The sequence below is a fragment of the Lepidochelys kempii genome, chromosome 1, assembly GCF_965140265.1.
Source record: "Lepidochelys kempii isolate rLepKem1 chromosome 1, rLepKem1.hap2, whole genome shotgun sequence".
Taxonomy (NCBI): domain Eukaryota; kingdom Metazoa; phylum Chordata; order Testudines; family Cheloniidae; genus Lepidochelys; species Lepidochelys kempii.
The window spans coordinates 6,181,581-6,208,475 of NC_133256.1; the positions used below are offsets into that span (position 1 = coordinate 6,181,581).

The following is a 26,895-nucleotide window of genomic DNA, read 5'->3' on the forward strand; positions in this document are numbered from 1 at the left end:
TGTCAGCTCACAAGCGTGTCTCTCTCGCCAGCAAAAGCTGGCCTCATAAAAGACATCCCCTCACCCACCTTGTCTCTCTGAGGGTGTGTCTACACAGCCGACGTTAAGCAGGCCTGTGTAGCCGCGGCTCCAGCGCTGGGAGAGAGCTCCCCCATCGCTGTAATACAACCACCTCTGCGAGGGGAACAGCTCCCGCTCCCAGCGCTGCAGCATTATCTACACTGCCACGTCACAGCGCTGAAATGTGCAGCGCTCGGGGGGTGTTTTTTCACACCCCTGAGCAAAGAAAGTTTCAGCGCGCTAAGTGGCGGTGTATGTTAGGATATCAATATTCAGGCCTGTCTGTAAAGGCCTATGCGCTAAAAATTTAGGTGTATTCTTATCACTTGGCTAGTTATAGAGGTATAAAAGAAAGAATCAAAATCACTGTCTGCCGGTGTAAGGGCCTTCTCTTATTGTGACAGTCTGAGGCCCTGTTCTTAGGCTAAGGCCTTTGGCTAAGCAGCAGAGGCAGCCATAAACTGGGAAGCGACCGGTCACATCCTCACTTTCCAAACTAGTCACATTGAAAGAAGGTGCTATTGGGCTGTTAGGATACAATCCTGTCCTGATAATGCCTATCACCTCCAGAGAAAGGGAAGTGCCTAGAAAATGTAAAAGGAAACTGAGTTTGATAGCATCCTGTCTGGCAAGAACTCACTTATCAATAGCTGGGATGTGAAATCCTCACTTCTGTATTGTTTTGTCATTATAGTCCCCATTTCCCTATTGTTTGTCTGTATAATCTCTGTCTGGTTCTGTGACTGTTCCTGTCTGCTGTATAATTAATTTTGCTGGGTGTAAACTAATTAACATGGAGGGATATAATTGGTTACATAATCATGTTACAGTATGTTAGGATTGGTTAGTTAAATTTCAGGAAAATGATTGGTTAAGGTATAGCTAAGCAGAACTCAAGTTTTACTATATAGTCTGCAGTCAGTCAGGAAATGGGTGCGGGTGCGTGGGGTGAGGGAAATGGGAATAGGGGGCGGAACTGGAATCATGTTTGGCTAAGGGCAGGAATGGGAACAGGGACACAGGTGTAAGGCTCTGTGGTGTCAGAGCTGGGAAGGGGGACACTAAGGAAGGAAACTGGAATCATGCTTGCTGGAAGTTCACCCCAATAAACATTGAATTGTTTGCACCTTTGGACTTCGGTAATTGTTGCTCTCTGTTCATGCGAGAAGGACCAGGGAAGTAAGCGGGTGAAGGAATAAGCCCCCTAACAGTGTAGACAAGGCCATAATATCCTGTGACCAGCAGGGCTACCACTCTACAATATTACTGAGATATTATACACACCCTCAGCATTCTAGACTTTATTACTGTCTTCAGCTAGTTTGAAGGGTTGCGTTAAGGTGCATGATATGCAAATTTAATAACTATTCAAAAACTAGGCCACTGAAGTCCAGCTGCCTTAGTGAGGGAAGTTAAGTACACTGAAAGGTAAAAACATTTATTTTAGAACCATCAAACAATTAGCCCAGCCAGATGGATTTGGCTCTTGAAAGGAGACAGCATGTGCAATGCTCTGCCCTCCCTGTGGCCGGATGGCGAAGAAGTCTGCACGTGATGTGTACACATAGCCAGTCTGGTCCCCAGGACCCTGGGAGAACCAGGAGCTCCTTGTGAGGAGCAGGTCTAACAGGCACACAAACACTTCTGGTGTGAGCAAAACTCCCCAGCTTAACACAATGTGCCCCGGCCACAACAGACAGAGCCCAGGGATGTTTTCCTCACTGCCGAGTTACTGTGGCAAAGGAAATTCATTCATCAGAATCCACATAAGCACAGTAGTAAAATGAGGACAATTGTCTGAAGTGCACAGAACTCATCCTTAAGGTAACAAGCATTAGCATATTTCCTGTCCACGGTTAGGAAAATGCTATCTACAGTGGATAATGCAAGACTATACAAAAGCACTTAGTTTCCAGGAAGCTCAGCTGCAAAAGGGATATATATATAAACTTCTTATGCGGCGGGGGGGAGGGGTACGTACACACAGGCCCCAACCCAGGGATTGGGAACGCATTGTACACTACTCCCTGACCGCCCACCCATCACAGTCCCAGCAAGACCCTACGTACTGAAGTAAAACTAGACCTATCTACTCTAGAAGAGATTAAGCCAGATGGAGCAGCCATGCTGGCACCAAAGGGCAGATGCGTTAGGAGCCACACATCAGGCAGTCATCTCTGTTCTCCAGTGAACACACCATGGCTGCTTTGTTCCTCTCCTTCTCCTCTTCTTCCCTGGACACCTTCTCTCTCTCTTTGAGCTTCTCCTTGTTCAGAGTGAACTGGATGGGCTTGGCTGCTGGTTTTGTCCTCAGGTAGTACATGCCTGTCTTCAGGCCCTGCAGAGTGAAAGCATGCAAGTCAGGGAATCTCAGCATGCTGAAGCTCAGGCTGAGTTCTGGTTACTGAGACACACTTCCCGTAAGCCAAGCAGCTGCCTTTGTTAATGGCTCCCCAATAGGAAGTAACCACCCCACAGTATTAGCTAATGATCTATGGCTACTGTGCTAGGATCCACAGATGGGAACAATGCTAGGAGTGCCCCAAGCCACCTAGTCATTCATCCTCAGGGCTGGTCTACTCTTGAAACACTCCAGCTGCACCAATGTAGACACTGCCTATACCGATGGGAGGGGCTCTCCTATCAGCGTAGGGGCTCCCCCTCCCCAAGAGGCAGTAGCTAGGTTGACAGAAGAATTCCTTTGTGGACCTAGTACTATCTACCATGGGCGAGGCTGACTTATCTACAGGGCTCAGAGGTGTGGATTTTTTACACCCCTGGGTGACGTAGCCAGGCTGACCTATGTTTTAGTGTAGGCCAGATCCTCAGAAGCGGAGAGATATTGCTGATGGCAATGAAAGGGAAACAGACATTTATTTTTAAGAACCACAGGAGCCAACTTTTAGTGACAGAACGTGTCAATCGAAACGCTATCAACTAGCCAATAGGCCCCTCCACCCACCCCTACCACATACCTGCTTCCACCCATAGAAGTGCATGCTGGTGAGTTTGCCATAGTTGGGCTCTGCAATATGGATGTTCAGGGACTGGCTCTGATCAATGAAAGCGCCTCTGTCAGCTGCCATTTTGAGGATGGTCTTCTGGGAGATTTCCCAGACTGTCTTATAGAGCTGCTTCAAGTCATCTGGAATCTCCGCGATGTTCTGAAAGAAACAGGACTGGTTACTAGGCAGCATTCCCAATGACTGCCTTAATGGTCACATAATAATGGTAACCGGTAACAATCTACTCTGGCTAAAACCAAACCGCACTTCAACTGACCTCTAATGTTACAGCCAACCATTACTGATCCCAAATAATCTGTAAATACATGCCCTTAAATGGACATTTTACCGTCGTAAAGAACAGGCAGGTTCCTTTTTGGGACACTTTAAGGGAGAAGGCCATGTTCAACCAGGTGTCCAAGGCAAGAACCCCTTAACCAATCAGGACAAGAAAGGGAGATGAACTAGTCATTGTTACCCTCCCCACTCAGGGGGAAAGGAAAGTGTTATTAGCAGGGCATTCACCCTCAGCATGTTACAGGGAAAGACATGTCAAAGAGAAGGGCACAATTTACTGAGCCCATAGAGACTCCTTTGCTTTTCAGGTATGGGTGCCAATATCTACACAGCAGGTTCTTGTTTTAGGTCTATTTGTTGCTCTGAAGTTTCCCCCTTTTACACACAACTAAGCAGACTAATATTCTCTGGGACCGGACAGCTTAGAGCAGCAGTTCTCAATCGGGGGTCCACAAGTCCTTTCAAGGGGGCCGCGGGAGCCTGTGGCTGAAGCCCCGATCCCCAGAGCCCCACCGCGGAGCTAAACCCAGGAGTGTGGGGCTGAATCCTGGAGCCCCGAGCCCTGGTGCTCCTGGTGGGGCAGAAGCCTTGAGCCCACAGGCAGAGTTGGGGACCTGGAGGGCATTGCCCTCCCACCCCCGAACTGCAGTGCAAGAGCACAGCGGTCCCGGGGGCAGCTCCCCTGGCCCCCCATCTCCTCTCCCCGCCCCCTGGCCAGGTCGGAGGTGGGAACCCGGAGCTGGGCAGCTGTGGCTCTGGCTGGTGCCATGGAGCAGGCAGCAGCGGCATTCCCTCCTCTCCTGCTGGTGCCTGGGGTTGAAGCTGCTCCTCTGCTCCCAGTCCCCTTTGCTCCTGCAGAGGCAGCTGGTAAGAGGCCCCTGGGTGGGGAGACCCGGCTTCGTGGCTGGCAGACTCCTCCGGGAATAGGGACTGCAGGGGAGTGCTCCCAGCACACAGCCCCTAATACCCCTCTCTCCCTACACCCTGATACGCACTCCCTGCACCCTGAGCTGCACAGAGCTACCCCCCTGCCTGCAAACAGCTCCTAGTCACCCCCCTCCCTGCACCCAGAGCCACCCCTTGTGCACATAGCCCCTAGCTACCCCCTCCCACTGGCCCCTGCCCCTCAAAAATAGAAGTTAAACTACACCTGTGCCCGAGGCCCCCGCTCTGAGGCCCCCCACCCCACCCCTGCTGGGCCCTTGAGTTTCTATAGCATGTCAAGGAGACCCTCCAGCTTACAGGGAACAACTCATCCACCTAGTACCTGGCTCCACTAATGAGTAGAAAAGCATATAACCAGTGGAAACCTCCACTGCACACATTCCAGAAAACTTCAGAAATGGCAAGTTACCCTGTGGTCAGAAAAATCTTCTAATGCTTCTCACAGAGACACTCGACTTTGTCAGAGCCAGCATGCAACATCCCAGCTCTCCCTTCCAAAGAGATGCTGCAAAGGCAGAGCAGCGTGAAACACACCCTAAGCACATGTGGCAGGTCCTGCCCTCCTTCTTGAGTACCTGTGCCAGCTCCTGGGAATGCTTGACCTGCTGCCTTTACAGCCACATTAATCCCAGCTCCTCTCACATACCTGCACAGAGCCACTGTGGGCGATGATTTGGTTTTTCATCTCCTCATTCCACAAGCCTCTCTCCGTCAGATCTTTCAACAAGTGCGGATTCGCAATCTGTAGAGAGCGGAGCCCGTTAGACATATGGGGAAGGAAAGAACTCTGTGCTCGTTTAATCAATCTCCTGCCTTATGGCAGGGATAATTCCCCGTGTAGGAGACACCTCCACCCACATGGTGCAGGTCCCCAAATAGCCACTGAACCCAATCTTACATTCTAAGAAGCTGGTCAATTGTGCTACTCCCCTTTGTCAGATTTTCCCCTGATCTATCCCTAAATCTCTTCCTTAATTTAGCCCCCGCCCTTTCCTGCAGTATGATCAATCCCCTAGCATCTGTATGTTAATTACACCTCTTATAGATACACTTTAGTAAACACTTTACACGCAGAAACCTTTCCTCCTGACATTTCCGTGATGAGCCCTGTGACCTCTGAACTTTCCCGAAGGCCTAGGTGTCCTTCCTTACCCCCCCCCCCTTTGGCAATCAATCCTGCAGGCAACACTGAGATCTCACAGGGGCCTTCTCTAGCAGAACCAGCATTTCTTGAATTTGTAATTAAGGCCCCTTCAGCATATCCCAGGGCAGTCAAGTTACACACTGTGGCTCTGTATGAACATTCTGGCTTAGTTGTTTATCTTCCTCGGCATGTTTTTGCATGGGAGAGGGACGTACAGGGTAAATAAATTGACTAATACAATGTGCTGCTTTTGTCTTACTGAACATTGCTGGCTGTCAAAAGCCTGCATGTTTAAAAGCCATTTACCACATTTGTCCCGGCCTCCTTACCTGAAACTCGCCCGAGAGAACTCGGCGTGTGTAGATGTTACTGGTGTAGGGTTCAATAGACTCATTGTTGCCCAAGATCTGAGCAGTAGAAGCAGTTGGCATTGGAGAAAGGAGTAGGCTGTTTCTAACACCGTACCTAACGCAGGGAGGCAAGGACAATCAGAGGGTTAAAGCTTCAGCCAACCAGAGAAAGACACCAGCACCTGCAAGATGAATCCCACCAGAAAGCACAACCCTAATCATAGTTTGGAAAGAGGAGAATCAGGGTTCAGTGCAAGGAACTGTGTTGTACACATAGAAAGGGCAAGGAAATTCAGCAGTGTCCTTTCTAACTCCACTTAGGCCCCCTGAATCCTCACCTCTACATCTCAACAGCCTGACTTGAAACACCTCACGTAGACTGGACACACAAGCTCAGCATTCACCTACAAGTGCTCTGCAGAGTCTGGGTAACCTGGAAGTGTAACTCCACCACAGCTATCCTCCTCCTCACCAGAGCTTCCCAAATGGCTGTCATGGGGAAGAGATCACGGTGGACTGACAAACAAGTACTGTGTGAAAATACATCCTCTTCCCCACAAATTGGTGGGCAGAGGATTTCCCCAAAAACACTTGTTTCCAAGATGATCAGGAGCACCTCCAGGTAAAAGAGAAAAAGCCTCCAAAAACGTGTAGCCTTCTGACAGCCAAGTTGGGCAAACATATCTCGCCTTTCAAAGTAACAGTAGGAAAGATTTGCTGGGGAAAAGCTGAAAGTTAAACCCCTGCAAGTGAATCTTGAAGCATCACAAGGCTTCACATTTGTCTCTCCATGATTCCTGGATCTGATGTGCTCATCTCAGATGGTTTGTTTCCCTGTCGGCCTGCAAACCCACCTCACACCTATGCAAATGCAGTGACCTGTAATCCACTGGAACTGAACGAACAAGTCTATTGGCAATGCACGAACCAGAAAAGCCCAGCTCGCTCAGGATCTCCAGGGCTAGTGGGAATAGGAGACGGTAGAACACTTGTCACTAAAAGCTGATCTGTTGAGTAAGCTGGTGCCATTTCCACACAATCTTTTTCAAAAGAAACCAGCACATTTCAGGCAATTAAAACTGTAAGCTCTACCATCAAAGGATGTTTGCATCTAACAAACTGAGCAATATTCATTGGGGCATTTACTCACTTGGCAATCTTCTGCTTTAAAGCCTTCCAGTCCCACAGATCAGTAGGGGTGACGTTCCACATGTCATACTGTAGGATCTAAAAGAACAGAGCCATGGGCTGAGTTAGACAGCGTGATCTTTGGGGTAAGGGCAGGAATTCATCTGTGTTTTGAAGACCACCGTGAAAAATCAAACAAAAAAGTCACTTCAATACTCACCACTCAGCTTCAGACAGTTAAGATGCTTTATCGGAAATTTGCAGACCTCTCCCCACCCCTCCAGCCCAATTTTCACTAGTGGATAGTGAACAGCTAGCCTAGTGATTACTCCGCCAGCCGCTTTAAGTGCCCTCACACTAGCTCTGCTCTATTGGAGACCTGATGCTGTTACTTACGCCTTTGCTGACAGGGCAACCGTCGTAAGTTTCGTATGGCCCATGCTCTTTGGCAAGTTCACAGCTGGATTCCAAAGCACCGTAATAAATGGTCTCGAAGATCTGCTGGTTCAACAACTGGGCCTCGGGACTTTCAAAGGGGTATCTCATCAGGATGAACGCATCCGCCAGCCCTTGCACTCCAATGCCAATGGGACGATGGCGTTTGTTGGAGAGATCAGCCTATGTTTGAGTGGGGAGGACAATAGAAGGTAGAAATCAGAACCACATGACCCTGACCACAAATCCACTCACTCCTGTGGCCACCATCCCCTTCAGTCCACACAAAACAGCCTCTCACTTTTTCCTTCCTTGTCCATCAGTCCAGTCAGAGCAGCTGCTCTTTCATTCCCTCTACTAGTTCTTTGTCACCTAATGTTACATGGGGCCTTGAAGGGGAGGACAAGGGCCACGTCTTCCAAGAGTGACAAGTGACTTTGGGTGTCCAACTTGAGGCCCCTTAAAGGAGTCTGGTGCTCTGGGGGCGGGGGCTCAGCACTTCCTGAAAATCAGGCCCTTTTTAGGAGTCTCAAGCTGGACACCCAAAAATCACCAGTCACTTTTGAGCAGCTTGGCCCTTGTTCTCTCCTTCAAAACCAGCAAAACTCCACTCCAGCCTGGATCTTGGCCATGGTCTCTTACTGCCCCACCCACCAAGGAGGCCAGTCTCACTCTCCCTCAACATTCTCCACACTGTCCTATGCAGAGAATGGCCTCCCAATTCCTGTGCACTAAGCTACAACCCTCTTCACCTCCAAATCATTTCTGAGAGGCACATCTGTGAAGCCCACAAAAATAGTCAGCAATAAATAAAACCAAACACCTTGCACCTTCCTTCAGCATTCCTAATGCACTCTTTCTACCATGCCTGTCTTCCTTACTCTGTAAGCTCTTCAGGGAAGGGACTGCCTATGTCCTATTGTAAGCCATGCAAAGCATTCGTAGGGGAGGATCAACTCCTCTGGAATCTGCTCCAGCTAAGCATCCATCACATCTGGAATTTGTCAAGCTTCAGGGTACTGAGCCAGGCTACCAATGATGGACTATTGCTGCAGCAGGGTATATGGGTGTTTTATTATCACAGTTCTATTTGCAGAAAACAGTACTTGACAGATTCAGAACTCCAGCCAATTTTATAGCATGCAATAGCAGGATGAATGTTGCTTCAACCTTAATCCAGCCAGCTGTATAACAGCATCTCCTTTGTTCCAGGACTCTCCGCCCTTTCCACCCCTGCTCCAGCCCAGCTGCACCCTCCCCCATACCTCTGGCACAGGGTAGAAGTTGATGTCAATTATTTTGTTCAAGTTTCGGACTATGACTTTGGTGACCTCAGCCAGCTTCTTGAAGTCGTAAGTGTGCTCCGATGTGACATACATGTTCAGGGCAATAGAGGCTAAGTTACAAACGGCAATCTGGAACAGCAGGAGCAGAAGCGTCAGCCAGCATTGGGCAATACGAGAGAATAACAGAGTCCCAGCCCCCAGAGCATGTTCTCTACCCAGAAGAAATGGACACAGGGAGGTGAAACACACAGGTCAGTGCAACGGGTAGAGATGGGAGAACATCTGCCTCATCCTATGTATCCCATAGCCCAAGAGTGGCAAGTATGTAGATTGCCTGAAGGCCTCTGACCTCCGTAGGAACATAGAGGTGCTGTAATGGATCAGACCTCTAGCTCATCTAGCCCTGTTTTGATAGTGGCCAGTACCAGGCATCTCAGAAGAAAGGGGAGGAATCCCTGTAGGTTTGCTGATATCCCTGAACACTATGGGAGTTCTGCTCACTTTATCTGCGGACGGTCTTGCCTCTCCTTGCCTTCCAGACCCTGATCCCCAACCATTTCCTCGATCACCTTGCTCTGTCATAACATTAGAGCGGCTGATCCCAGCACCAACTGTCCTGCTAGGGCAGGGGTACGCAGGCAGCCTCTCCTTGCTCATTTTTTAATACTATCCCGCCAGCCCCAGGAGGATGAAACCAACAATTCCTAGAGTAACCTGTGCTTACACGGTGACAGTGTAATGGGCTAGAGCGTTTGAGCTAACCGAGCGGTCTCCTTTAGCTCAGGCAGCAGAGGCTCCTGCTTTTAGACCTAGTGGTCTCAGATTAGACCCCACTGCCGACGACCCATTGGGGGCATGGCGTTACACTGGCTATGCCCAAAACTGTGCCTGGCAGTGGTTCCTTTCCTCATTCTTCCTCTGCTTCACTAGGGACTCTGCTCCTCCAGTGCCCAGAGCAGCCGCCCCACCCTCAAGGGACTGAAACCAGACAGCTAGTTGTGTAGGTCTCAGTTATGCAGCATCCTGTTCAGGGCCACACTTTACTCCAAAACTCTGGAGGTTTCAATGATTCCCTCTTGACCCCATAGAAAACAGGATGCCCAGGTTTCACCAAAGTACCAATATAAGCCCCAGCCCCCCACAGTGACCATGAGCCCCACCCACCCTCACAGCAGCCATGGGCAGGTACAAATGGAGCAGGGCACTCCCCACTGAGCCCTTATACCCAACTCTTATAGGGAAACACAAACAGCCTATGGAAAAGTCGTAGACACACACGATAGCTTCCTAAATTCAACATGCCATTCAATTTCCCTAACGGTCTGCCTTGAAGATCCCCTGGCCATGACTCTCAGAACCCGCAGAGTAGGGGGAAAAAAAACAGGTCAAACGGAAGAACCCATAAAGACAAAGCTTCCTCTCACTTGAAGACAGATTTGTATTCTGAATGTCTGAGCCTCGCACAAGCACAGCTTCCGCATCGGAGCTGGAGTAAATCCCATGTCCCTACCCACCTCATCTTTGCTGGTGTACTCCACGATTTCTGTGCACAGGTTGCTGCACTTGATGGTTCCCAGGTTCTGCTGGTTGCTCTTCCTATTACAAGAGTCCTTGTATAGCATGTAAGGGGTCCCGGTCTCAGTCTGAGACTCTATGATGGCGTACCAGAGCTGCTGAGCCTTCACCACCTTGCGGACACGGCCCTGCTTCTCGTAACTGCAAGACAAAGCAAGAGCTCCTTTAACGCTTATTTCCCTGGGCTCAACAAAGAGTTAGTGAAACGGGGGGAGTCCCTAGTACAATGACGCCTTCACTGGGTGGCCAGATCCTTTCATTTGTGGTCCAAGCCAGATCTGAACTGGTCAGTCAGACGATTTAGGGGCAGGATGCTGGCTCTGCTCCCACTCACTGGGGGCACAAAGCTGACCAGTGCATTCTCTCCTGCATGGCAGGCAACAAATGAGGCTAGTCCAACATGAAGCCACCAATCTCCTTACTGAGATTTCTACCTGTTTGCCTTTATTAAACGGAGACCATCGTTCAGGCTTCTCCCCACCTTGGGCAGAATTTCAATTTGGGATAAGGCGACATAACCTCTCTCCATCCTTAATAACCCCATAAACAGAACTCACACCGTCATGTTAGGACAGAACTGGACTTTTGAAGTTTGGCTCAAAGTTACCAGATACTGACAGCCACCCATATAAAGAGGGATGGCAACTCAATGAGTGGGGATGTAGATAGCCAACTCTGCTCATAATTCTGTCCATTCTTCATACCTCTCATACAGTTTCTCAAACTCCTCTCCCCAAACCTCGTCTAGGCCAGGACACTCATTTGGACACATCAAGGACCAGTCCTATGAAGGAGAGCATAAAGATAGAAGATCGTTAGATAACCCATCTCCATCAACAGAATGGAAGTCAGCTAATACGGGATAACCAGTGAACACTTCCTAACCTACACACAGTACTTATGAGAAAACGATGAACAAATTAATTTTCCGTCCTCCCGAAACATGGGGCTAATCCTGCAATTTCAGGGGAGGGGAAGGGTTATCAAACTAGCAGGAGTTAAAACTATTAAGGTAACTGACTTTAGATAAACCTAAGCCTCCGCTTGAAGGATAATATTCAGTCCTGAATGACTGCTTACTCCTCAAATCAGAACCCACATTGAAGCACATGCACACAGCCACAAAAGGGGCTGTTTATAGAGGCAAGTTCAATGTTTTGCTTACAGCAGCTTTTCAGCATTTAAAACAAATTCCCAGAGGTCAAAAATTAATCTGAGAACAAGAGTGTGAGTGAACAATGCTCTGAGGCCGAGCGAAAACGTGATGTGGTATAATCACTGCCCTGCAGCTCACCCAAAGCACTCTGTAGATTATCTGCCTAGCTAAACTGCTCTGCAGCAGTTGTTTTCGGAAGTTCTTTTGCTGGTAAGATGACAGCTCAACAGCACATCTCAAATTCCATCCCAGGGTCTTTCTGCGGACTCTGGGATAATGCTATTGCTCCATTAACCGACCCTGTCCTGCACCAACACATCTCCTCACCTGGTTAGTCTCCACCCGTTTCATGAAGAGATCAGGAATCCAGAGAGCAAAGAAGAGGTCTCTGGCTCGCTGCTCCTCCTTCCCTGTGTTCTTCTTCAGGTCAAGAAACTCAAAAATGTCCAAGTGCCATGGCTCCAGATAGATGGCAAAGGCCCCGGGTCTCTGTCAGACAAAATACAGCCAAGATCAGAACCAGACACCCAGGGGAAACACATGGGAGTACGAGTGATGACCACATTGCTGTTGTGGAAACATGGACACCAGCTTTGTACAATTAGATCCTACACAGTTTGGGGCCCAGATAATTTCCCCCCATTGTTAGAAGGAGCTTGTCATTCTGAAGTCTCATCAAGGCAGATGCACCAGGTGCTGAGCAAGAGTCGCTCTCACTTCCTGGGACTGAGTTCTCTGGGGCTGGCCACATTGTGTTTCAGTCAAAAGGAACATGCATCTGAAATTCTCTCATCTCTGATGTTCAACAAGTGCTGGGCATGTGAAAGACTTCCTTGCCTGGTCAAGTTTTCTACTGACTTCTGGATTATTTGTGCAGTGCTTCATTTTTTGCAGGACTCTTTCTGGACACTTTTAGATTAGAATTCAACATGAGGCACTCCAGGAGCTACTTATAAACGAGTGGAAGAGGCTGACCTTACAAGTGTGGGTATTTTACAGAAACTGAACTTGTAGCCTCCCAGTAGGAGTTGTCGGGGCCAACAACAATTAGTTTAGAGAGAGCTGGACAAATTTACAAGTGTAATTGTATTATGTGGTTGCTTGTGATGGTGTGGGGCAGATCTCAACAGTTCTAGGGCTCGCTTTAGTTTATGTATTATGCTCCTAAAAGCTCACAGTCCAGGGTTTCAGCTAGCCACCTGCAGGATCAGGAAGGGATTCCCCCCTCCCCCCAGCGTATTCTGGGTTTTTTATCTCCTTCCTCTGAAGCATGAGGGATGGCCACAGCTGGAGATGGGACATTGGATGGTTTGGGCCAGGGCAGAGGTAGCACCAAGCATGCTCTCTCTCTCAGGTGCTTGGCTGGCTGGTTCTTGCTCGCATGCTCAGAGTCCAAGTGATCGCCATATGTGGGTGAGTGAGGAATTTCTCCCCAGGTCAGATTGGCACCGACCTTGGGACGGTAGGGTGGGATTTGCCTTCCTCTGCAGTGGGTTGATATGGGTCACTTGCCAGGATTATCTGGGTATACCTCACTTAATCACTTCCCTACCACTGCACGGGCCTCACGCACTGGTGCACCTCAGTCCCTCCTATTCTCTGCCTTTGGTACACACTAGCTGAATCTCCTGTGGGTTGTAATACTTTGGTCTCATTTTGGTTGTTGGATTTAGTGTGAGGGCACTGGGTGAGGATGGCGGCCTGTGATATACAGTGGTGGGCCCTCCTGCCTTAGACGCTAGGACACGCCTTTCAGAGGACACACAGTGAAAGGTACATTTGCACTGTGGAGTTCGTAATGAAGGGAGAACCAAATACTCATGAGATGGGAACAGGACACTGCTTTTTAGAACATGCCATGTAGAGCCATTGCTCCAGTTCATCAGTGCTAATCATTAATCTTTCCACAGCCCACTGCTGGCTTATTAAGACATTCAATTAAGGTTTCCATCCCCACCTTCCTTCCTGGTTGAAAGATGACATACCTTATTACCACCTTGGTCCACATAGCGGGCAGTGTTGTTGTAGACTCTCAGCATTGGGACAAGCCCATTGGAATTTCCATTTGTCTGCAAAGACATATGAAAACCATCAATCTCTGGAAGCTGGTTGGTTTGTGAGGCTGCTCTTAGACAGACTGCCAATGAGACACAGCAAACATCAAGGCCCTTACTATGAAAGCCATTTCTTGCCCACTGCAGATAAAAGCTGGCTACAAGAGAACTTATTTTTTTTAATATAACATGGAAGTAGCACTCACTGTCAGCTAACAAGGGCTCTAATAAGCATTTGTTTATACAAGCCACATTTTGAATGTGCTTTGCTTTAAATTTGTGTTAAAATACTCGAAAGAATTATTTGGAAACTTGCAAGAGATGTTATTGCTCATGCATAAAATGGAGAAATCCGGCAGTCTATGAGTCCTGAGGTATCTACTCTCAGTTATTAATTTGTAAAGATATAATTGTCTGATGAAACACTGACTTTTCTTTCTGAACATACCTCAATCTGAAACCAAAGTACTGTAACAGGAATGCTATGTTATCTGGCTTCATACCACAAAAAGAAGGTGCAAGCTACTGGGCTAGATGTACCTCCCCTGGGGTATACCGGCCTGGTAGCAGCAGACTTGATTTGACAATGTGGTTTAAGCACAGAAGTTTCCTGATACTTGAAGGTATACATCAGTATGGTGTGCCATTTACTCACTTACCCCAGCAATGTAGCTGCCAGTGGCTCGGATACAGCTCACAGCAACACCAATTCCACCAGCAGATTTGGAAATCAGCGCACAGTGCTTTAGAGTGTCATAGATTCCCTCAATGCTGTCATCCTTCATACACAGCAGGAAACAGCTGAATGGAAACAAACGGAAGTTGACATCAGACAATTCAAAATCAAAGTGAACAATGCCACAGCAGGCATGCAGAAACCTGCCGAGGGTTCTCTGGAATCATTAATGCTTTAGGGGTCAGGTAAGTGAAGCAAAGAATATGATGCAAATTTGCAGAACATTGTAAAGTTCTCACTTTTTAAAGAAACGCATATGCTCCTGGGAGGCTAATTATCGTGTTTTTTTAAAAGCTGATTTCTTTAACTTAAGTTATAAGTAACAGACACGAGAACATTTTAAAAATCAAATCTATTTCTTCCATTTATTTTTGTGTTTTTAGCATCTCAGCTTGGACAATGAATAGTTAATAGCCATGATTAGTTTTGTTTCTAGTTAATTTCCCTTTTAGGTTCTCAGGAGAAGGGAGTGTTTAAACAATGTTTAGGAATTAAAAAGAGTTGTGGAATCACTTCTATTGGCCTTAGGCTTCTGTAAAAGATTTTTTTCTTTAAATATAAAAAAAATATACATTTGGGGCCATATTTGACAAATTACAGATTATTTTAATTAGGGGTCACCAAAGTGCAGCTGCTCATTTTAAAAGTTGTCACTGGACATTTCATTTGAACAGAAACCACCTCCTGCCCAGCACCCTCCTCTGCATATAGTGTGAGCCAACCCTGGCGTTCTGAGGTACCTGGACAGCTGAGGTCGGTTGGTGCCAGCATTGAACAGCGTGGGAGATGCATGGGTAAACCACTTCTCAGATAGGAGGTTGTAGGTTTCAATCGCAGCATCAATGTCATTTTTGTGGATTCCCACAGATACCCTCATCAGCATGTGTTGGGGGCGTTCAGCAACTAGACACCAGAAGGGAGAGAACAGGAACATAAGCATTCCATTTAAAGCCAGTTTTGACAGACACGGATCATGCAAAAAAAAAGACGGACTAAAATATGCCACTGAAGAAGCCTGAACGGTCAGAATTCTAGGCCCCAAATTTTTTACCTATACTGAAGTGGTTCAAAACAGAGGCTAACCATTTTCAGGATTCTCGGTATATTATAATAAAACCACTCTCTCACTATTATGGATGCCCATGAAGTTTCAGACACGAGGTGACGCAACAATTGAAACTGATCATAGGATATCAGGGTTGGAAGGGACCTCAGGAGGTCATCTAGTCCAACCCCCTCCTCAAAGCAGGACCAGTCCCCAACTAAATCATCCCAGCCAGGACTTTGTCAAGCCTGACCTTAAAAACCTCTAAGGAAGGAGATTCTACCACCTCCTTAGGTAACACATTCCAGTGCTTCACCACCCTCCTAGTGAAAAAGTTTTTCCTAATATCCAACCTAAACCTCCCCCACTGCAACTTGAGACCAAGACTCCTTGTTCTCAGTGGTAGCAGATGACAGAACAGTCTAGATCCATCCTCTCTGGAACCCCCTTTCAGGTAGCTGAAAGCAGCTATCAAATCCCCCCTCATTCTTCTCTTCTGCAGACTAAATAATCCCAGTTCCCTCAGCCTCTCCTAAGTCATGTACTCCAGCCCCCAAATCATTTTTGTTGCCCTCCACTGGACTCTTTCCAATTTTTCCACATAGTTCTTGTAGTCTGGGGCCCAAAACTGGGCACAGTACTACAGATGAGGCCTCACCAATGCCAAATAGAGGGGAACGATCACATCCCTCGATCTGCTGGCAGTGCTCCTACCTATACAGCCCAAAATGCTGTTAGCCTTCTTGGCAACAAGGGCACACTGTTGACTCATATCCAGCTTCTCGTCCATTGTAACCCCTAGGTCCTTTTCTGCAGAACTGCTGCCTAGCCACTCGGTCCCTAGTCTGTAGCAGTGCATGGGATTCTTATGTCTTAAGTGCAGGACTCTGCACTTGTCCTTGCTGAGCCTCATCAGATTTCTTTTGGCTCAATCTTCTAATTTGTCTAGGTCCCTCTGTGTCCTATCGCTACCCTCCAGAGTATCTACCTCTCCTCCCAGTTTAGTGTCATCTGGAAACTTGCTGAGGGTGCAATCCACACCATCCTCCAGATCATTAATGAAGATATTGAACAAAACTGGACCCTTGGGGCACTCTGCATGATACTGGCTGCTAACTAGACATGGAGCCATTGATCACTACCCGTTGAGCCCGATGATCTAGTCAGCTTTCTATGGTGTTCTAGCCATGCCAGCTTCAGCTCTATTACAAATACCCAAACACCAAACAGTGAGATTGCGAATGGACTTCTCATATGGCAATTCCTAAGTTATGGTATCAGCCTGCTGGAGATGAACACATTCTGAGTGTCCTGGTGTATAAGTGGTCTCTGTGCCAGTAGGATCCACATGCTGGATGCATGAAGTGCCCCACGCAGCCATTATTTAAAACAAAACACTCAACTAAACTCAATGTGGCACTGTAACTAATAATTGCTTTTAGTACAACTGCAAGCCTTCCCGCAGCTATGGCAAAGAGATGCTTGTGTCTTACTAAAAGATGTTTGGGGAGGGAGCGTGTGTGGGTGGAGGGAGACTGCACAAGAAAGTCTTTCTGATGTGGACAAGCAGATTACAAATATGCTGTACCCTCTTGGAAAATAATGGACACTGAAAATTGTGAAGGAAGCTACCTAGCCCCATTCAGCTCGCAGCAGAGAATACATCAAACAGGAACAGTCTGTTCTTACCTTTTGAATTGATTTTCAGCAGATAGGAGCGCTCTAGAGTCTTTAAAGAAAGAAAAGCATCTCAGTTACAGTCGTTCAGATTCCAGTTTAAAAGCTGTACCGATTAATGCACACAGCTCTGGGATCAAAAACCCAACTCTCAAGCAGTTTGGCTCTCCCAATACCAGGTTTCCTACACAAGCTCAGTTCTCTGCTCTTCTTCAACCTTGTTACAGATACAGCACCCGAAGTGGGCTAGATTCTATCCAGTCATACGTCAGCAAGGTCCCTGCCCTGAGGAGTCCGCAATCTATGCGGACAGAGTACAGATAAAGGAGTGAATGCATGGTGAGGTTTAGTACTTGCCTTCGATCCATGGGTTTGGTAGAGGCTGTGGGCGGGGGAAGAGAGTTCTATTTCCCTCAATACATTTCCTAATACTGTCATCATTAATTATGTTCATACAGTAGTGCCTAAGAACTAACCAAGACCGGGGCCCCATTGTGCCGGGCACTGAAGAAACACGTAGTAGACAATTGCTGTGCCAGAGTTTACAATCTAATAGACACGGGTAGGGGAAGTGGGTATAACACAAAGAGTAGACTATGCAATGGTGGCAATCATGTTAGTTCCACAAGATTGGGTGGGGGAAGGAGGGGAGTTGAAATGGGCTAGCGAGGTGGGGATAAAGTAAATGGGAAAACAAGTGAAGGAAGAGGAAGAAGGTGTGGAGACAGGCTGAGGTGAAGACACTGGGGAGGGTAGGAAAGGTAGCTGGAGCAATCAGCACAGGGGACAGAACGTCTAATCAGAAGTGTAAAAAATACTGATGTCATCATCCATGTCTCTGCTTATGCTGCTGCTCTACCAGCTTGAGTCTCTGGCTGGCTCCTCCCTGAAGTTTCTTTCCCTTAAGTCCACATAGCTGGCAGGAGGGGGATGCCACAGGGATCCCAGTGCTGGGGGTAGGGGGGTTTCTCCCTGCCCAGTTCTGAATTGGGGGGCTGATTTAGTTAGAGCTTCAAGGTGGGCAGAGCTAGGGTTTAAGTGCCCAATCCCATGAAGTGCTGAACACCCTCGGCTCCTATGGACTTCAGTGGGCATCTCACAGGGTTGGACTCTAAACTTCTCCCTGAAGAAGTGTGTTTTAAGGGTGGATATGGAGGAGAAAATAGAGGCAGTGCAAACTGGCTGTGGGAGGAGGGTCTGTGCAGCAGCATGGAAGAATGCAGAGATGAATGGGAGGACATGCAGGGGATAGTTGTGCAGCTTGTCTGAACAGTGCAGGAAAGCTTTTATCGGGAATACAAAGACCTGATGTGTTTGTATTCGGTTACTCCTTGAGGAACAGCATGTGCAAAGCACAATCTGGCAGAGCGTCCAGTGCCTCTGCTGCAAGGAACTTACAGCCCAAATGCTACAGTTGAACACACCTTTGCCCTGGCCTTGTAACACATCAACCCAGGTCAAAGTGGCTGCAGCCTCACACTGGGAAATTCTGCAGACAATCAGGCCAGAGTATTTAGCTTTCACATCACCTACAGCACCCACTTTTCTTCTACGGAGAGAAGCTATTTGGCATGTAGACTTCAGAGTCATTACAAACAGAGGTGCTGGGCTTCAACTGGCCCAGGGCTCTCATTCACATTCATCCTTTCCTCCTGCTTTCCCCTCCAGTAGTTTCGGTTTATGCTGGGACTGTATCCTGTTCCTAATCCCCAATTAACACAAACTAAAGCAGTCAAGCATGCAAGTCCACCATGATGATGTAGAAGCTGTGCAGAGGCTAAACACATGAGCATATCTGCAATGCTGAGTAACTGTGGATCACTTCACAGGATCCCAACCAAAACAGTTGGGTTTACTATTCCCAACACAAGAGTATGCTCCCCTGCAAAATTTTCCATCACCATTCCCTCCTGCCCCCAGGGCCACAAACTCCAAGGATTTAAACGTGCATTAAAGGATGTCTTGAGGCTGTCAAAAATAGCACTTGTGCTAGATAAAAATGGCACAGTGAAGCTTTCAGAAAATAGTGGAATCGCCCTCAGGCACCACAGACAAAGCCAGGCTGAGAAATCATAGAGGAAGGAGCACATGACTCAATCATTTTGGCCACTGTTTTTTGGAGGCCGCCTTCACTACTACAGTCTCTTTCTGCAGCAATGAAAATGTTTTGGGTTTTTTTTCTTAGGTTGTTAAGGCTTTGAAAAAAAACTAAATCTTCACTCTCACAAGAAATCTGGTCTTTACCTTAAAGCCAAAGTAGTTGTAGGAGAAGTCTCTATCGTAGATGATAGCAGAGTTCAGGCGCTGGGGATGAAACAATTCAGAGACAGGTTAAGCACTTAGACTGAGGAAACCATCTACCCCTAACATCAGACTCACACAGCTTCATATTACCAAAACAACAGTGCTCTTATTGTTCAGTACCTCTGGTTTTCATGCTTCTGGCCTCAACATGACTCCATAGCTACAGGCACCGGGCAGAAAACCAGCGTATGCAAGGCTTTCTTGGCTAATACAGTTGGCATCTTATGCGAAGTATTAATGAAATTCCTCTAAGGGCAACATCCTGGCTTCTGGCCCTGCTCACCCATACACCTGCATTCTAGTTAGACCTCACACAGGAAAACTCAGAACAAAAATCATTCACAGGTTGCAAGCTAAAGGAGACAGATAAGAAACCTCATCTCTCTCCTTGAAAGACTGTTCTCTATTAAATAAATGAGGAGATTCTGTTATTTTATTAAGTTAAGAGCCGCTCTTGGTCCAACTACCAAACGGGCCTCAGACACTCCAATTTCAGAGTGATGGGGGCCATATAAGAACAGAGATATATGTCCTTGATATAACAGCATCAGAAGTATCCTTCAGTGGTCAGAATTCCAAGTGTCATCATCCCTCCACAAGCTCCCCAAAATAGAGCAGTCACCATCTTTGTTAGTTTACATCAGTGTGTGATTTTTTTTTGGTCCTACAGCCAACATGGTTTACTTTCATATTCAGAAGTTTAAAATATCACTGAACAGAGTTTACTGGATCTTAGGAACATCAGATCCCATGAAGTGCTACATACATCTTTGTTAGCCAAGACAATGTCTAGCGTTTCCTTGGAGATCATTGGAGAGTGTCTGCCATTATGAGGGTTTACATAATTGTACAAATCTTCCATGACATCTACAAAGGAAATGGAAAGAAGAGTCAAAGAAAAGCCATTCACAGACTTTTATTTACATAGTCTGAAAACTATAATTACAAAAATTGAACATGCCTGGACCACCCCACTTCTCCCAAACCTAGCCCCCACCAAGTGTCTTCAAAAAAATACACATTTGTTTGTTCTTCTACCTGTCCAATGGCAGGGAATATCTACTTCTCAGAAGCCCCAAAATGATTTGCTTTTATGAAAGAAATTCTAGGAACACAAAGTGTCCAGTGGTAGTCAGATACATGTTAAATAAGCCTAATCCATATAAAGTTTACCAGATAAGTTACTTTTAGCCAAGACCTAATTTTTTTAAATGTATTCTCTTATTGTTAACACAGCTGTTTAGGACATCCAGATTTTAACAGTAAATGCTCCAGGAGAAATTATTCATTGGAACATTTATAACAAGACAGGTAACTAAGCTTTCTCCATGTGTGCGCAAAACTACATAATCATACTCTCTCAGCATATGTGCAGTGTGCCCAGCCATTCGATAGCATCAGGTGTAGAGCTGGTAGAACTAAACATCTCAGATACATAGACTCAACACTTAATCACTCCTGTTTAAGAACAAGTTTACCATAGTCATATCCTCTAATGCTACAACCCCTTCACTGGCTCCCTCCTCAACAAGGGAGCACAAGGTGTTACTCACGTGCCCACAGACACACTCACCACTGAACACTTTCTTGGTTTCTTTGTGCAAGTTGGAGACTGCGATCCTTGCTGCTAGGATGGCATAGTCTGGGTGCTTGGTAGTGAGGGTTGCAGCTGTCTCGGCAGCCAGTGTATCCAGTTCCACTGTTGTGACACCACTGTATAGACCCTGGATCACCTTCATGGTGATCTGTGCCTAGGGAAATCAGAATTCTGCAGGTTAGCTACCGATGTTTCAGGGACAATACCATCCTTACAGCAACAGTCTAGAAGAAGCCCATTTTCCCAACGCCTAGCATCGTATTTTCTGTTTGCAAACAAAGTTATTACAATATGTGCTTCACTTTAAACGGCAGATGATAAAGTGATTTATTTTCTCTCACATCTACCCACTGGAATTTTTTTTGTTTTTGTTTTTTTAAAATGCCGCTGCACAATGAGTGGATGTTTTCAGAGAACTATCCACAACGACTCCAAGAGCTCTTTCTCGAGTGGGAACAGCTCATTTAGACCCCATCATTTTATATGTATAGTTGGGATTGTTTTCCAATGTGCATTACTTGGCATTTGTCAATATTGAATTTCATCTGCCATTTTGTTGCCAAGTCACGCAGTTTTGTGAGATCCTTTTGTAGCTTTTCGCAGTCTTCTTGGCACTTAACTATCTTGAGTAGTAGAAGAAAAAGTAACTAACTTCATTATTATTACCCAGTCCCCAGGTTGCTATACTAGGAAACCAGAGACCTAGATTTGATTCCTTTTTCTGCGGTTGGCTGGGAGCGAGACAACACACCTCTCCATGTGTCAGTTTTCCCAACTGTAAAACAAGGATAATGATTCTCCTGCCTCTTTGTAAAGCTCTTTGAGATCCATGGCTGAGAAGTACTACTTCTTATTTCTAATGCACTGACAGCATCCTAAGTGTTTTACAGACATAAAGAAAGACAGGGCCTTTGTGACCCAGGGCCCTAATCCTACAATTTACTCCACATGGGTGGACTCAGATGTCCATGAAAAGCCCCATGGATGTTAATGCGGCCATGCATGGGTACTGAGGGGAGTTGCTTGCAGGATCAGGGTCAATATCCACTCCTAGGCTGCTCAAAAGAAGATGGTAATGGTACCGTTAAGAGAGGGAAATTCACTTCTGATAAAACACAAAAAAGTGTTCTTCTAACAAAGAGAACTAGTACTTCTCTTTCAGACTGGCATGGACAAAGAGTTGTAAAAATGAGATTTTTTAAAAAGCCATGTGATTGCTACACTATTTTAATGTAGAGAAGCAAGATATTCAAGATGAAATGGCAGGGAGCTTTCTAACACCAGGAACTTAATCATTTCAAACCATGTTTGAGGTATCCACCAGAAGGAATTTATAACAGGTAAACACAGATCCCTGTCTCAGACTTTGCACCTGTGAGGGAGAGAAAGCCAAACACAAATCTCTGAAAAATTCAAGTTAAAATAGCATCTAAGAGTTACGAACACCAAAGTTACGAACTGGCCAGTCAACCGCATACCTCATGTGGAACCTGAAATATACAATCAGGGAACAGCAGAACCGCCCCCAAAAAGCAAATACAATACAGTTCTGTGTTAAACGTAAACTACTAAAAAATAAAGGGAAAGCAGCATTTTTCTTCTTCATAGTAAAGTTTCAAAGCTGTATTAAGTCAGCGTTCAGTTGTAAACTTTTGAAAGAACAACCCTAAGTTCGGAGTTGCAAACATTTGAGTGTTCGTGAATCTTGAGGTTCTACTGTATAAAGAAAAGTAAAGGACACAGTGGTTGCCATTAAAAAAGCAGCATTTGCCAACAGTTCACACATAGGGGTAATGGGGCATGCCAACATCTCCCCTTACACTAAGAAGGGGAAATAACTGGGTGGCACCTGGATTACAAAGGGTGGCTTTTCAATGGCCACCACTGTCGTGTGGGTGGAAGGTGGAGAGGATACAAGCCAACTCACGGGATCGACGAAGTCAGCGTTGAGTCCATAGCAGAGCTTCTGGATGCGAGAGGTGATCTTGTCAAACATGACGCGCTCATGGCGCCCATCTACCCGGTGGGAACAGAGGGGAGGAGGGACAGACAGACAGACAGACAGACACACAGCAACCGGAATGAGACAGCCGGCCACAGGGCTCGGGTGGGGCCCCCCGGGCGGCCGCCGCGCGCTCTCCCCAGGGGCGCTGCGAGGAGCAGCACCCCACGCGCCCAGCCCCAGGGGGATTACTGAGCTCACGTGGGGGGCTCCCCATTCAAGGGAAGGGGGGGGCTGGGGGGGATGCCGACGTTCGGGGCCCAGAGCCACAGGAGGCGGGGGGGGGGCCCGGTCTCCGGGGGGGCTGGGTGCCCCACGGGGGGCGCCCCACTCACGGAGAGGGGAGTTAGCAGGCCTCACGGGGAGTAGCTGTCCTCACGCGTGGCCGGGGGGCTCGGGGCGGGGTGCCCAGCCCCCTCGGTGGGGGGGTGTCACGGTGGGGGGGGGGGGGGCAGCCCGGCCCGTGGGGCGCCCCCCTCACAGAGAGGAGAGGCAGCGCGGGGGGGGGGTGAGGCAGCCCCTGGGGCTTGGTGCCAGCGGCGGGGGAGGGAAGCTGGGGGTGTCCAGGGTCCCACACTAGGGGCCGGGGGGGGGGAGGGGGGGTCTGGGGGCGGGGCGCCCGAGCCGTGGCGGGGGGGGGGGGCCGTTGAGCCCCGAGCGGGGGGGGGGCGCTCTCACCTCGCTTGATCACGTGCATGGCGGCGGCTCGCGCTCTCCGGCGTGCGGGTGAGCTCCAGGCGCGACCGACGGCTTCCCGCTCCCGCCAACGGCGCCGTTGACCCCGCCGCGCCGCCGTACCGCCCCGCCTCCTCCCCGCCCGGTGGAGGCCGCGGCCGCCATCTTGGATGCGGGCAGCGGCCTGACCTGGGGCTCCAGCCCAGCCCAGCCCAACCCGGCCCGAGGCCCAGCGCTTCTTCGGCCCCTCCCTGCTCGCCCTCTCCCCCCCGGGAACGCGGCACAGGGGAAAGGGAACAACGCGGGGCAAGGGCGGCAGCCTTGCCCGGTTCCAAGATGGCGGCCGAGAGCCCGCCTTTCCGTCCCCTCACTTCAGATGCCCGGCGGAGGCGGGAGCGGGGCTGCTTCCGGCCCGGGGTTCGCCCAGTGGGAGCGGCCGGCCCGGGGGCTCTTTCGTGGCGGGAAGGACGGACGGGGAGACTCCCTGGGGGAGGGGGACACTCGGGGCGGAGGGGCAGACGGGGGGGAGACTCCCTGGGGGAGGGGGACACTCATGGGGGGAGGGGCAGATGGGGGGGAGACTCCCTGGGGGACGGGGACACTCATGGGGGGAGGGGCAGATGGGGGGAGACTCCCTGGGGAAGGGGGGCACTCGGGGGGAGGGGGACACTCGGGGGGGAAGGGAGACTCCGTCGGGAAGGGGGGGAGTCGGGGGGGGGCAGACGTGGGTAGGGGAGACTCCCTGGGGGACTCGGGGAGGGGCGGACATAGGGGGGGTCTCCTGGGGGGAGGAGCGGACCTGGGGGGGGGACTCCTGGGGGGAGGGGAGATTCTGGGGGGGAGGGGTGGACGTGGGGAGGGAAGACTCCTGGGGGGAGGGGGGGATTCGGGGGGAGGGGAGACTCTCGGGGGGAGGGGGACACTCGGGGGGGGAGGGGAGACGTGGGGATGGGGACACTTGGGGAGAGGGGGTCCTCGGGGAAGGAGGGGAAGATGGGGGGAGGGGAGACTCCCGGGGGCAGGGGCAGACAGGGGGAGGGGAGACGTGGGGATGGGGACACTTGGGGAGGAGGGGCAGATGGGGGAGAGGGGGTCCTCGGGGGGGGAGGGAAGACTCTCGGGGGGAGGGGGACACTCGGGGGGGGAGGGGAGACGTGGGGATGGGGACACTTGGGGAGAGGGGGTCCTCGGGGAAGGAGGGGAAGATGGGGGGAGGGGAGACTCCCGGGGGCAGGGGCAGATAGGGGGAGGGGAGACGTGGGGATGGGGACACTTGGGGAGGAGGGGCAGATGGGGGAGAGGGGGTCCTCGGGGTGGGGGAGGGAAGACTCTCAGGGGGGAGGGGAGACTCTCGGGGGGGGGAGGGGGACACTCGGGGGGGGGAGGGGAGACTCCCGGGGGGGAGGGGGAAGAGAGTGGTGAGAAGATTCCATGAGGGAAGGGGACACTCATAAGAGCACGGGAGACTCCTGGGGGGAGGGGAAGAGAAGGAGAAACTCCCTGGGGGAAGAGGGCCCCTCATGGGTGAGGGGGACCTCTTGGAGGTCTCTCCCCTTGGGGCCGGTCTGCACCTCTCAACCAGCGTGAATGGCCCAAATGTGGGGCCCGAGCCCCTGGGTGCGGGATTCCCACAGGAGGGCTAAAGTGCTGTGGGGTCCCAGCCCCATCACTCACCCTTGCTTGGCGAGTCTTCAGTTCTGATGAAAATAACTGTCAAGCGTAGAAGTTGGGGGGCACCCGGGCTGTGCAGAGGTAGGGAAGGCCCCACTTCCGCTAGCCATGCTACTGCCAAGGCATTTCCCCCAAGGCTTGTCGGCACAGGGAAATTGACTTAACTTGGCTGTTCCACAGTACTCATTCTGCTATGCCGGAATAACAATTCCGCTCTAATTTAGCTAATCTGGAATAATTACCCCATGTGGACATTCTGTTCTTGAATAAAAATGATTTAATTCCAGAGTATCATAGAATCAGAATATGAGGGCTGGAAGGGACCTCAGGAGGTCATCTAGTCCAACCCCCTGCTCAAAGCAGGACCAATCCCCAACTAAATCACCCCAGCCAGGGCTTTGTCAAGCCTAACCTTAAAAACTTCTAAGGAAGGAGATTCCACCACCTCCCTAGGTAACTCATTCCAGTGTTTCACCGCCCTCTTAGTGAAAAAGTTTTTCCTAATATCCAACCTAAACCTCCACCACTGCAACTTGAGACCATTACTCCTCGTTCTGTCATCTGCTACCACTGAGAATAGTCTAGATCCATCCTCTTTGGAACCCCCTTTCAGATAGTTGAAAGCAGCTATCAAATCCCCCCTCATTCTTCTCTTCTGCAGACTAAACAATCCCAGTTCCCTCAGCCTCTCCTCATAACTCATGTGTTCCAGCCCCCAAATAATTTTTGTTGCCCTTCGCTGGACTCTTTCCAACTTTTTCACATCCTTCTTGTAGTGTGGGACCCAAAACTGGACAATGTTCTCCAGATGAGGCCTCACCAATGTTGAATAGAGGGGAACGATCACGTCCCTCGATCTGCTGGCAATGCCCCTACTTATACATCCCAAAATGCCATTGGCCTTCTTGGCAACAAGGGCACACTGTTGACTCATATCCAGCTTCTTGTCCACTGTAACCCATAGGTCCTTTTCTGCAGAACTGCCGCCGAGCCATTCGGTCCCTAGTCTGTAGCGGTGCATGGGATTCTTCCGTCCTAAGTGCAGGACTCTGCACTTGTCCTTGCTGAACCTCATCAGATTTCTTTTGACCCAATCCTCCAATTTGTCTAGGTCCCTCTGTATCCTATCCCTATCCTCCAGCGTATCTACCTCTCCTCCCAGTTTAGTGTCATCTGCAAACTTGCTGAGGGTGCAATCCACACCATCCTCCAGATCATTTATGAAGATATTGAACAAAACCGGCCCCGGGACCGACCCTTGGGGCACTCCACTTGATACCGGCTGCCAACTAGACATGGAGCCATTGATCACTACCCGTTGAGCCCAACAATCTAGCCAACTTTCTATCCACGTTATAGTCCATTCATCCAGCCCATACTTCTTTAACCTGCTGGCAAGAATACTGTGGGAGGCCATCTCAAAAGCTTTGCTAAAATCAAGGAATAACACATCCATATCTTTCCCCTCATCCACAGAGCCAGTTATCTTGTCATAGAAGGCAATTAGATTAGTCAGGCATGACTTGCCCTTGGTGAATCCATGCTGACTGTTCCTGATCACTTTCCTCTCGTCTAAGTGCTTCCCTCTCTCTTTGTTAGCCCGTCTCTGCCTAGCACTCCTCCTTTTTGGAACACCATCCCATGGTCAAAGAATCCAAAGCCTCTCCGACACCACCTGCGTAGCCATTCATTGACTTCCATGATTCGACAGTCTCTACCCAGGCCTTTTCCTTCCACGGGGACGTGGAGGGGG

At 49.1% G+C, this 26,895-nt stretch overlaps 1 protein-coding gene across 1 annotated transcript; it reads right to left on the reverse strand.

Annotated features, from left to right (window-relative positions):
• Positions 1–1,346: 1,346 nt before the first annotated feature.
• On the reverse strand, positions 1,347–23,605 carry RRM1 (ribonucleotide reductase catalytic subunit M1). The gene is made up of 19 exons (XM_073332996.1): positions 23,475–23,605; positions 22,722–22,810; positions 20,771–20,948; positions 19,964–20,064; positions 19,138–19,197; positions 16,906–16,945; positions 14,912–15,074; positions 14,095–14,236; positions 13,367–13,450; positions 11,709–11,870; positions 10,930–11,009; positions 10,165–10,366; positions 8,630–8,779; positions 7,326–7,547; positions 6,952–7,028; positions 5,781–5,916; positions 4,954–5,049; positions 3,036–3,224; positions 1,347–2,398 (listed from the first exon to the last, which is right to left on the reverse strand). Exons 1-19 carry the CDS (start codon positions 23,491–23,493, stop codon positions 2,210–2,212), a joined length of 2,379 nt encoding a protein of 792 aa, XP_073189097.1. The 5' UTR covers positions 23,494–23,605; the 3' UTR covers positions 1,347–2,209.
• Positions 23,606–26,895: the final 3,290 nt, after the last annotated feature.